At 35.9% G+C, this 13,737-nt stretch overlaps 1 protein-coding gene across 1 annotated transcript in view; it reads right to left on the minus strand.

Moving 5' to 3' along the window:
- Positions 1 to 1,726: 1,726 nt before the first annotated feature.
- The window catches only part of LOC131065145 (phosphate transporter PHO1 homolog 10), a 189,981-nt gene continuing 177,970 nt past the window's right edge, over positions 1,727 to 13,737 (minus strand). The window contains exons 11-12 of the mRNA XM_059212971.1: positions 2,234 to 2,370; positions 1,727 to 2,120 (exon numbers count right to left, since the gene is read on the minus strand). Of these exons, the coding sequence (XP_059068954.1) occupies positions 2,024 to 2,120; positions 2,234 to 2,370 (234 nt within the window). The 3' untranslated portion in view covers positions 1,727 to 2,023. The remainder of the gene's footprint in view (positions 2,121 to 2,233; positions 2,371 to 13,737) is intronic.

Consider the following 13,737-nt stretch of genomic DNA (forward strand, 5'->3'; position numbering starts at 1 on the left):
TGAGCATGGTGATCCTCTTGAGCCTCTGGATCCAACTGATGGACCTAGAGATATTGCAGTTAGCAAGAAAAAACCACTTTGGGTTAGGAGCACAAATCAAGAAGCATAAAATTTGGCAGCTCCTAGTGGCACTTTCAGAGAAAGTAGGGGACCTCAGAAGTTCTTGAACTATGTTGCAATGATGTGCAACATCATTGAGATTGAACCATCCAACATAGAAGAAGCTATGAACCAACAAGCATGGAAACTAGCTATGGACGAAGAGTAGATAATTTTTTTGTCAAAGCCATCTTAAATGTGCACCTTCCATGCCTCGTCTATTTTCATACTCTCCCTTGTTTATCATAGACTTTGACAATCATGAACCTCAAAATTTAGAGCAATTGCAATATTGATCAACATATGATATTTGTTAGTACCAAAACAAGTCCTTGATACAAAAACCTTGTAACATAATAGGGGAGACCACAACTTTCGTTGGATTTACAAAGATTGATGCTTGATCATGATGATACACACAGAAAATATAAATATGAATATCGAGTTTCATATAAGAAAGATCACATTCTAGAAGCTAATTGTCATGATTATTTATTTTTATGCTAAAATATTTATAGCACATGTAATTTCTAGTCATCATCACTTTAAGAAGATACAATATTTTGAGAAATTTATAAATATTTTTAGATGATTTTCTAGAAGGTCCATTGTTAGTTGATAGTTATTTTTATTAGATATTGACTAGTGAAGATTTCTTGATTTAAGGTTTCCAATGTGTGGACAAAATTGTATAATAACCTTGTTTTGTGTGCAAACAAACCATTGTTAGCGTATAAGTATTTATTAGCTTATTTATTTTTCATACAAAGTTTTGTAAACATTTTAAATAAGTGATTTTGGAATTTAGATTATTTGATTCAATAGTAATTAGTATCCTTTTTATTGCTCAAATAGTTGTTGAAATATTTTCTATGATATTGTGATTTGATGAGTTAAATATCAATTAATAGTTATTATTGGCTTTGTATATTACAATTTCATAATTTTTATCTCATAACGTCTAATGTATGTGTAGATGAATTGAAGTGTTTTTATTATTAATTATAGGATTTATATTTATGGTGACAATGAAGTGGGTCTTGTAGCTTTGTATGGAACTCCCCTCTTTTGACTTACTAATTTTTTTGTGTTTTATTTAAATCCCATCTTTTGGTTATGTATAAGGGTAGGTTTTGATGGTTTTAGTGTTGAATAGCCTGTTTCTTTTTTGTGGTTGTAACTTGAGATTTATTGTTATTTCTGATGGATTTGTGATCTAAACTGCTACTTTGTTATGAGATTAGGGCCCTTACCCAACTTATATAATAAAAAATAGAATCTTTATATGTAATTTTTTTAATATGATATTTTATAAAATTATTTTAACCCCTAGTTCATATTTGTGGGGTCATCTTTAATTGATTTTTTATTAGCATGGATATGACTATGGTGTCCAAACATAAGGAAAGTGCTCATATAACAACAAAGAAGCAAAATGTAGTAGAAGATACCTCACAATTTTTATTAATACTACAAAAAAGGAAAATATTTTGTGATGTTATATATTAAAAGATTTAAAAAATAAATCAAACTTAATAAAATAATTGCATGATGATTTGTTACACAATGACATTGCCAATAATATAACAAAAAATCATTGGTATATTTACTTATAGAGTGGTGTCTATGCAACAAACAAAATGACTCTTTTATTGGATAGTAAAACATTTTTAACAATTAACAAGAAGATAATTTTGTGGGTTGTGGGCTGTGGGCTGCATAGCCATTTCACACTTATACCACTACCACATTCGATGGGGATATTTATTGTACTTAATGAATGAGTGATAAACAATACATTTTAGTTTTTCTCAAACATATACCAAAATAGTTATAAGATTCAACACATTTCCAATTTCATTTGATGGCTAACAATAAACCTGCTTGTCAGCTTTCCTCATGTTCGTAAAAATTATTATGGTTTTCATTCATCATTTTCATCATCAACATGTTGGAAAGGAAGTGGCACTGATTTAAATGCTCTATACTTCCCAACATTGTTGAGGTGCTCATTTTCCAACCTGCTCAAAAGATCAAATAAAAATCATACATACACATAGATGCATAGTTTGCATACTCCAATGAATTAATTGAAATAAAGAATGACAATAATTAAAGGAGGCATTTGAGAAACCTGAAGAAATTCCATATCCCACGTCGAATGATTTCTAGACATGCAAAGATTGCAATTGTCCCATTTAGATGGAGGCTTTTTATATTGAAATTCATAACTGATTGGATCCAAGCAAACCGGAGAAGTACATTTAAAATCTGTAGTTTTGTGCACGAGTTAGATAGGTGTAGGTTTTAATTGTCTTAAAAATCTCAAAATCTTTAAAGATAAACAGAATGAAACGTAATTCATTAATGCATGGCCTCTGAGATCAGTTATAAACATGACTATGAGCACAATTCACAAGGAAAGAAATGAATTTATACGCTACAGATGCTCAGAAAAATAGGCCAAAATTTATTTGAAAGGCTATTGAATTTTTGAGTTATGCTTATTAATATCATAGCATATAAAATTTGTTCATAAATACATGGTCTTCACATATATCTTTTTACAAGTGTTATGTTATATATATTTGATCATTATATTTTGGAACAGTTTCTTATCGTATCTGTTAATGAGGCATGGCAACTACATAAAAGGGGACGAATGTAATGTTTTTATTGATACATGTTGGAAACCTCATCAGCTGTTGTATGTGAAATCTTTTATTGTTTATTTATATGTAAATAAATTATTTATATTTATTTTAAAAAATAGGGTGTATAAATTAGTTGTATATAAGATTAGGTAACGGCTATTCTTCATACAAAACTATGGCCTCTGTGCTGCAATGGAAGAGAACACCAAAAGTTTGAAATAAAGACAACAATATGAGGTTCTAGACTTAGGAAACCTCTTACACGTTAAGCTTATAAAGCTTGGGCAGGTGAACCCTTTAAGACTATTTTCTCACAAAAAATATTAAATAGTTTGCAAAAAGCTAGTGTTAATTGCTGCAAATTTTCCTTACTGACCAGTACGACTAAAACATAAATAGAAAGTTAATTTTGTCTTTTGAAAAGGATCACAAAATGCACCCAAAGACCCAACAGATAAACCAGTGCCTTATCTGGGCAACAAAGTGATCTATAACAAAATGCAACCTGACAAGAGAAACTAATACACAAATCACAAATTCTTGATCTATCAACTCTGAATATGCCTGACATATACAGAGTCCTAATCTGCACCAGAATTCATCATCCAATCCACACCAAAGATACTGATATCAATGACTTTGTTTAAAGTATATTTATATTTTCCTCCTCTAGAAAAAGACTAAAAACAATTTCATTAGATGCCTAGCAAATAATTTCAAATAAGTGATCCTTGATTACTTAAATGGAATAAACACCAATACAATGACACAGAGACAATACAAGTCTGAGTTTAAATTCTTTGGACTATATATTTCATTCCTCTGTCAAAAGGTTACAAGTACTTCATATTTGACTCAGAAATTGCTAAGACAAAGGCCTGTATTAATTTTGCCAGAGTTTAGCTACAAAAATTGTGTCCCCTTTTCTAAGTAGCCTTGGTATCCTTTTATAGAAAATTAGGATGCAACAAGCTTCGGGCTACCTCCAAGAAAAATCTTACCCTAACTGTCATTTTTACCAAAAGTTACATTGCTGTGCTATTGCAGTTAAGGGAGAAATCTAACATTCTTCCTGGGATGTGTGCTACATTAATTCGCTGGTCATTCAGTTGGAAAGTAGCTGAAAGGGGAGGCTCCTATCTCCCAAAATTGGTTGCAACCACCAATAGCCACATAATGCCAATGTATCATCTTGTGCTAGAGCATTGATGAGTTCTCATCTAAGAAAACACACAGCCGCACACCATTATGTTCTCTGTACATCGCCTTGAGTACCTCTCACCAACTTTTCACTTCAAACAATATCCGATGGGATTTGCACATCTCTGCCATCGATTATTTTGAATATTTTAAAATTTGGTGCCAACGAACTAGGAAAACCATCTTTCTGATCACCTTTCCTTTAGTTGCCATGTCACGGCCTTTAAAGTTCGGACGTGTTTCCATTGCGGTATAGCGACAGCCATCCGATCATGGGAAACTAACACGCCGTTTAACTCTCCTAAGTAATCCTCTTAGAAATGGGCCCCACCGCTTGGTCGCCAGGTCGCGGCTATTATTCACCAAGCATCTTTTTGTTACAACTTGGCGACAGCCGTTGATCTTCCTTGGATCAGCGTTGGTTAGCCTTGACTTGCTCGGCCTTTACCTTCTCCGAATGGCCCTCGCCTATGCCATGGTGTCACCGTGTGGCATCTCTAGATTTGCTCTGAGATCTTCCTGGACTCCACCTGTCCAGTCAGGCCTGCCACTTGTCAACCTCTAGTTCGCCTAATCCATTTTGTCTCGCCATCGGGCCCACCATTTCCCTTTTGCTTGTTCAATGTTATTCTTTCGGTTAAACTTCCTCTTCAGCTAGCCACTTTCTTGTCTCATCGAAACCTCAGTTTCATTGATGCCTTCACTTTTTGATGGAACCAATTGAAATTCCTTCGATGTACCCTTGTCGATGGATCGAGCATTCGGTGAACTGTTTTCACGCCTTATCGAAACCTCAATTTCATCGACACCTTCTATGTCAATGAAATTGATGCCTTCGGTGAGTCCTCCCTGAAATCCATCGAAACCATGGTCTGCTCGACATTCATCTGCCATTTGTTCTGTCGCATCACCACTAGACCTTCCAACTCATCAACTGCGTGTCACCACGTGGCACCTCATGATTTGCTCCCGAGACCCGCCTGAGCACGGCCTCATCCGCCACCTCAGCACTGTCGGACCCACCACTCTTTCGGCTAAACCTCCTCTTCGGCTAGCCATTTTCATATTTTAACAAAACCCTAGTTTCATCGACACCTTTCATGTCGATGAAATTGATGCCTTCGGTGAATCCCTTTAATGATCCATCGAAGCCATGCTCTGCTCGATATACACCTTGATGATATGCCACCTGTCCACCACGTGTTACCATTTGATTAGCTTCGGAGTTCAGAACTGGGCACCACTTGTCGCGAGGGTATTCATTCCGGGCTCTCCACTCTGACACCTTAGCATGGCCTCCACTAATCGCCGAAATGAACTGCCTACTTTAAGCGCTTGCATTAACTGTCGGCCATGGTTCACCACTAGTGGTTTGTTGCCAAGTTGCAGACGATATCTGGCAAGCATTTTTATGTCGCGACATAGCGACAACCCTTGAATCCATCTTGATCACCGTTGATCTTTGTTGATATGCTCGACCCTTAGCCCCTTTGAGCTACTACATCCTATGCCACGGTGTCACCACGTGTCCGCCACTTATCTGCCACCTTATTAGTCGCCAAGTCGCGGCCATTAACAGTCTATCATCTTTGCATGGCGGTATAGCGATGGTCGTGGATTCGCATTCAACCTGCTCACTATTTAACTTGCCCTTTTACTACAAAATTTTGGGCGCTTTGAGATGCGCGCAGGGGGGCCACCGCTTTTGAGTTGCCACTTGCCAAAAGCCTGAAAGCTTTGACACTAAGGATGCGTGCGGCCTTGCACATAAATACTGAAATGCTCCTCCTTGCAGCCAATGTGGGATAAAAGGTTCGCCCTAGCCCTTTCCATCAGGTCATCGGGACCTCTTCAAACATGCTAACCCGATGGCCAATGACAAACTTCGCACTCCGCACCTCTTTTCACCATCCATCGGGTCATTGGGATAACTTCAGAACTTGACCTCCGATGACCGATGACTTTCCGCGCTCTGAATGATGTTCCATCGGGTCATCGGGTAGCTTACAATGCGCTATTCCGATGGCCGATGTCACAGATGTATATCTCCCCGCTTGCACCATGTCATCGGGTGGTCGGGATAACTTCAAAACTGCTCCACCCGATACTTGATAACACCACACACACCACCTGCGACCTCATCGGGGTGAGTCCTGCCGATCGGGGTAGGTCTTGTCGATAAGGCAAAAAATTCAAAACTGCCAGAAACATGGCAGGAGGAAGTACAAATGCAAAAATCCTGGAAAAGGCCTACCAAATTCATCAAAATTTCATGAGTCCCAATAGGATAGACCAGTAAAAATTACGTAAAAATCCGTTGTGATTTGTATATTTTGTATTTTTAATTAGATGCTGTTTTGTATGGAGAATATTAATCTCCTATAAGATTACGGGGTTATGAGGTTAATTTGATCATATTGTTTCTTTTCTAAATTAAAAAAACAAAACAGATTCTTATTTATATAGATGTTTTGGGTTCAACTTTCATACTGGTAAAATAAAAATTTAAATACAATTAATGATTAAAAACTTATAAAAATAGTGAATGGAAATGAAACACCACTACAAATGCAAATAAATTATTGGATTGGTCTAATAGAGAGGATAGAGCCAAAGTTATTTTAATCTTATTTTTTTCTAACTCCAAATTTGTATCAAAACAAATTATCAGCGAATTTGGGATAATTTGAATAAAATATTTGGAAGCAGTTAATGCAAATTTGGTTTCTAAAACTTCAATTGAATATATTTAAGATGAAATATAGAATCGCTATGTCAAATCACAAGCAATTTGAGGTCTCTCATTAGACAACTAGTAGAAGTCAAGCTTTCAATAGGCGGTGGTGATACTAAAACTATATTGTTTAAACAATTTGCCTTCTAAATGCGACAATACCATTTTTACTCTTCAGTTTGTCAAATAACTTCTAAAACTATGGAATATATGATTTCAGATCTTTTAGCAAAAGAAAAGAGAGAAAATGTCGAAGATACAAAAGCTTATTCTTAGTATGAAAATTTATCATTCTCACATGGCAAAAATAAAATATCAAATACAAAGAAAGAATAAATTGAATGTTATTACTACAAGAAAAGGTTCAAACAACATGGACTTGTAGAACTTGAGCCAATGGTGTTCTCAAGGGAAAATTAAAAGACAAATCAAATGAAGGTTACTCAGCTATGTTGAGGATGAGTATCCACCATATGCTTTTGTTAAAACATTTTGTCTTGAAGATGCTATGCATGGATACTTATTTTGAGCCTTCACTTTTGGATTCTAGAGCCACTTCATCATCTCGAGCCATCTTCCCTCTTAGAGATTGGCACTTTGTATGAGAAGTGTCATTTTTTATATGTTCTTTCTAGAGATGTTGACAGTATTGAAGAATTCAAATATTGTGAAGTTTGATTTTTGAAGATAGGAAGGGATCTAGTGTAAACTCAATAAGGATTGTTACATAAATAGTTCAAGAGATTTAGGGAGGTGGTAATCTAGGAACTTGAAAATTCAACTTAGGAGCTTGTAAAATTTCTGACTAAGACTGATTGTAAATAAATATGTATGTCCAGATTTTGCAGAGAAGTATTATTTAATTTAACTGGTTGATTATTATAGGGCCTATGAGTTTCATTCAACAGTAAAATCCATGCATTCCAAAATTAACCTTCATACTTACTGACCAACATAGCATTAATTTAGCAGTCATTATACACATTCAATATTGTATGATTGATACTTTCATGGTGCACCTGTAGTTTGCAGTAATGCAGTGCCAAACTTGTTGCAGAGGTCCTCTGGAAGAGTTATCGTTGGCACATCGATAGGCAAATAGAAAAACACCTGCGATACCAATATTCCGTTGCTTCCTCCCGCACTGCAAGTCTGCTTATCCCTTCATGGAATAGATAACAAATATTGGTTCGTATTCCCGTCACGATCACGGAGTGTAATCTGTGCAGCTCACGCGACTAGCATCAGCTCTCGATATCGGGACTCTTAACCACGGGTTACAAGTCAGTTTGTGTCGACTTTTCGGCATTTGGAAACCACACCTGCACTGCTTCGGAAGTCATACCCGACACTGCATTTGGAATTAGCATCCGATACTATGTGAAAACATACCCGACACTGCGTTTGGTAATAACGCCCAATACTGCGTTTGGTAATAACTTAGCACCATGAACATAGGGTATATGCATATATACATATATATACATACATATATATATATATATATATATATATATACTGGTCACACTCAAATGTAGAACTCCACAACGTACACTAGCACGACTCCATTCCACTACCCATGCAGCCACGACTCCACCAATAGGTCAGTCCTTACTGACGAAAGGGGAATTATTCTAGTTCAAATCCTGTCACACAGGGATATAATTCTTCTTCCAGGCATGCCTCAATACTTCCGCCTTGCCATTTTATTCACCCCCCTGAAGTAGTTTTATGAACTACCTTTTATTCATAATGTGTTAACAAACTATAATGATAATATTAATTATTTATATCCATCCCAAATTAGAATGCTAATATAAAAAATAATTAATATTATGTCATCTTTATTTTCATGGTTTATTTAATTATTCGGGGAACATTACAGTCTCTCCTACCCAATGTTGCTTGCCCACAAGCAACTGCAATCCAGGATACTGAAGAACCTGCTCATTTTCCCAAGTAGCATCATCCAATGGTAAATTCTGCCATTTAATGAGGTATTCCCTGATTGTCCTATTCCGCAAATGCCGATCTCGAGTTTCCAAAATCACTTCGGGTATCATCTCTAATTTCCCTTTTTCATTCAGTGGTGGTAGGTGCTCTGATATTGTCACCTGCTGACCCAAATCTTTTTTGAGACAAGATACATGGAATACATTATGTATTCTGCTTCCTTTAGGTAACTCCAATTCATATGCCACTGCGCCAACTTTCTGAATCACTGGATATGGCCCATAAAATCGAGGCTTCAATTTCTCAGCGCCGCTCCACTTGAGGGATGACTGCCTATAGGGTTGTAGTCGGAGGTGCACCAATTCCCCACTTTCAAATTAATGTTCAACACTCTTCTTGTCTGCATAAATTTTCTGTTGATTCTGAGCAGATTTCAAATTCTCCTTAAGTGCTTTCAATATATCTTGGCATTCCTGAAGCATGTCATGAGATTTGGGAACATTACTTTGATCGAAAGCCAGGTCAATAAAATAAAGTGCATCATACCCATATAGTGCTTTGAAAGGAGTCATACCGATAGATATATGATAAGTGGTATTATAGCAGTATTCACCCAAATATAGCCAACGGACCCATGCTTTCTGATGACCAAACACATAATTACGAAGGTAACCCTCAATCCACTTGTTTACTATTTCTGTTTGTCCATCGGTTTGTGGATGATAACTTGTGTTGTGATTCAACTCGGTACCTGTCAATCTGAAAAGTTCCCCCCAAAATATACTCAAAAATCTGCTATTGCGGTCACTGATGATATTTTTTGGTAAACCATGTAAACGGAACACCTCTCGAAAGAATAGTTCTGCGAGATGAACAACTGTGAATTCTATAGTGATAGATAAGAAGTGTGCAAATTTAGTTAATCTATCAACAACGACAAAAATGCAATCTTTACCTTGAGATCGTGGTAAGCCTGTAATGAAATCCATAGATATAGTGTTCCATTTCTGTTCCGGTATGGGCAAAGGCTGCAATAAACCCGCAGGATAAGTATGCTCTGCTTTATTTTGTAGACAAGTGATGCATTCTTTGACATAACGAAGGACATCATTCTTTAGTCCTTTCTAGGTGAATCTTTCTCTTATTTGCCAGTAAGTTTTGAAGTAGCCGGAATGCCTTGCTAAAGGAACATCATGCACTGATTGGAGGATTTTCTCTTTCAACTTCGATCCTATAATCAAATAAATTTTGTCTTTGTAATAGATAACATCATTTACAACCTTATATTTTTCGTCTTGTGTATTACCATCTAGCAAATCACAAGCAAAAGAATCCTTAGAATATTCTACCAGCAATAAAGATTTCCAATCAGTTGTTATTACAGATAATGCATTGATTTCAGGCCTTCTAGATAAAGCATTTGCAACAACATTATTTTTACCCTTTACATATTCAATCTCAAAGTCATAAGCTTGAATCTTACTGATCCATTTCTATTGCCTGTCATTTAAATCTTTTTGTCCCAAGAAATATCTCAGACTGTTATGGTCAGTTTTCACCACAAATCTGCTACCAACCAAATATTGTCTAAATTTTGTCAATGCATGCATGATTTTTGACATTTCTTTATCATAGATAGAATACAAATTCTTAAGTTTATTAAGTTTCCTGCTTTCATAAACTATAGGATGTTTGTTTTGCATTAAAATTGCCCCTATTCCATCATCGAAAGCATCACATTCCAACACAAAAGGCTAATTAAAATCTGGAAGAGCAAGTACTGGGCAAGAACTCATTACCTCTTTGAGTTTATCAAATACCTGTTGAGCTTCCTCAATCCATCGGAAAGCCCCTTTTTTGGTAAGATCTGTCAAAGGTGCCCCAAGCTGTGAAAAACCTCTGACAAACCTCCTATAAAAACTACATAAACCAAAGAATCCTCTTAATTCTGTAAGATTTCGTGGTGGTGGCCAATCCAAAATGGATTTTATCTTTTCTTGATGAACCTGAACCCCTGTTGCACTGATTATATGCCCTAAATACAAAATTTCAATCATTTCAAATTCACATTTAGAAGCCTTTGCATATAGTGATTGAGATTCCATAATACCAAGAACTATGTCAATATGTTTCAAATGCTCTTCCCAAGTTTTGCTACAAATCAATATATCATCAAAGAACACTAGCAAAAATTTCCTTAGCTGTTTGTTAAAGATATGATTCATACAGGACTGAAATATTGCCGGAGCATTTGTTAGACCAAACGGCATAACCAAGAATTCACAGTGACCACAATGACATTAGAAAGCAGTTTTATGAATGTCTTGTTCTCTTAACTTAATCTGATGATACCCTGATCTCAAATCAATTTTAGAAAAATAAACAGCACCATGCAATTCATCTAACAATTCATCAATTCAAGGAATAGGATACCTGTTTTTTATTGTTTTCTTGTTAAGAGCTCTGTAATCAATACACATATGAAGAGTTTCATCCTTCTTTTTTACCAACACTACAGATGAAGCAAAAGGACTAGAACTAGGTCTGATATGCCCCATATCCAATAATTCCTTAATTGCTTTTTCTATTTCATCCCTGCTTATTTTAGGGTGTCTATAAGGAGTTGTGATAACTGGTTTAGCACCTTCTTCTAATTCAATAGTATGTTCAAATCCTCTATCAGGTGGGACTCCTAGAGGAATATCACTAAAAACCAAATGATGTGAATCTAATACTTTTAATAAATCATCTTGATAAGATTTAGATTCAAAGCCTGATACCTTGTTAGAGATTAAACATTGTGCTGACCATGCCACATCTCCATGTCTAAAAATAGCCTCCATTCTTTTAGCATTTATGATCCGGGGACCACTGTTAGACATACCATGAAGGACTACCTTCTTATCATCAATTTTAGAAGAGAATTTTATTCTTTTAAAACTCTGTGTATATTCATCTAATGTTTCCATCCACTGTATGCCCAAGATAGCATTAGTGTCAGCCAAATCAATCACATAAAAATCACCAGTAACAGTGTAATTGCCAAGGGTAATATTTAATTTAGGAACTTTATGAGTACTAGATAAATTAATTCCACCCACTACTCTAACATCAAACCCCTCATGTTTTTCAGTCTACAAATCACGTCTTTCCACAAGTGCTGCATTTATAAAATTATGTGTAGAACCACTATCAAGCATAACAATCACACATTGTTCATTCAAAACTCCTCTAACTCTGAAATATTATAATGGGGAGTTCCTGTCATAGATGTTATTACTCCTTCTCCTTGTTTAGTACCTGTTTCTGTCTCTATGTTCTATGATGCTTGTTCTATGTTAGGATCAACATTCTCTTCATCCTCACTGTCAGACATAACCTCAATATAATGAATTTTTTCCTTCCCTAAACATCTATGTCCAGGCTGCCATGCTTCCCTACAACTGAAACATAGTTTTTTCCTTCTGAGTTCTTCCCTTTCTTCTTTATCTAACCTGTTTTTAGGGAGATTATCTTTATTGAAAGGTTGTTTGTCTTTTTCTGGTTTAGGAGGTGGTCCTTTATTAAAAGTTTTTCCTTTTGAAGATGGTTCTAATTCTCTTGCTCTTTTGACAGTTGTTTGTAAGGTAAGAGGGTTTAAGGACTTAACCCAACCTTTAAGGGAATCAGACAATCCATCTATAAATATTACAATCTTGTGTCTTTCTGAAATTTCAGTAACTAAGACTGCCAATTTTTCAAATTCAGAAATGTATTGCTCAACAGTTTCAGTTTGCTTAAGTTGAGTCAAATCCTTAAGATGTAATTCAGGATCTTTAGAATCAAACCTATCAATAAGTTTCTTAGTGAACTCAACATAAGTACCTATCAAATTATGACCCAAAGATATTTGCCCATGATGCCACCATTCATGTGCTACACCGTCAAGATGTAATGCAACATATTTAATTGCCTCCTCTTCCAACATAGGGTTTAATTGGAAGTATGTGTCTAATTTTTGCACCCATGCTCGAGCAGTTGTTTTACCTGTTCCATCAAAATAAGGAACGGATATTTTTCCAATTTTCCTTTGCAATTCACTGTTGTTTCCTCGTTGTCCTTTTTGCCTATGTTTCATTCTAACATCTAAATATTCTCTAAATGTCCTTGCTGATCTGAATTCTTCTCCAGAACCTAACCAATCCTGATGTATTTCTTCCTGTATTTCTCTTATTGTAGGTTCATTTTCAGGCGGCTGGTTTCTAGTAGTAAATGTGGGCATAAATGGTCTAGTTGTTCCTATTCTTTCTAGCTAATTATTGACAGACTGTTCATCTCTACCCCCATTGTTTCCCCCATTATTTTGATGTTGATTATTCTGTCTTCCATTATTTTGGTGCTGATTTATATTATTAGCCATAAATTGGGTCATCAAGTTGGCCATTCTGTTAACATTATCTTGCATATCTTGCTGACTTCTGATTAATGCAACCAACAGGTCCCTATTGTTATCTGGGTCTCCCATGTTGGTTTCAAAAATAAATTCCTCGTCAGTTTCGGTGTGGCTATCTTCAATTTCAAACGGAATAGACGAACTACTCTGTGCTAAAGGAGGGTTTTGAAATCTGTTTTGACGAGCCCTAGTACTTTAGAAATTATAATTTCCCTGGTGCATACTCAACTGTGCATTAAGTTTTCATGAAGTTTCAACACCCTATAGGCTGGCAGGATTCAAGAGCTTTGATACCACTGTAAAATTCCTGACTAGGACTGATTGTAAATAAATGTGTATGTCCAAATTTTGCAGAGAAGTATTATTTAATTTAACTGGTTGATTATTATAGGGCCTATGAGTTTCATTCAACAGTAAAATCCATGCATTCCAAAATTAACCTTCATACTTACTGACCAACATAGCATTAATTTAGCAATCATTAGACACATTCAATATTGTATGATTAATACTTTCATGGTGCACCTGTAGTTCGCAGTAATGCAGTGCCAAACTTGTCGTAGAGGTCCTCCGGAAGCGTTATCGTTGGCACATCGATAGGCAAATAGAAAAACACCTGCGATACCAATATTCGGTTGCTTCCTCCCGCACTGCAAGTTCGCTTA

The sequence above is a fragment of the Cryptomeria japonica genome, chromosome 10 (genome assembly GCF_030272615.1).
Source record: "Cryptomeria japonica chromosome 10, Sugi_1.0, whole genome shotgun sequence".
Taxonomy (NCBI): domain Eukaryota; kingdom Viridiplantae; phylum Streptophyta; class Pinopsida; order Cupressales; family Cupressaceae; genus Cryptomeria; species Cryptomeria japonica.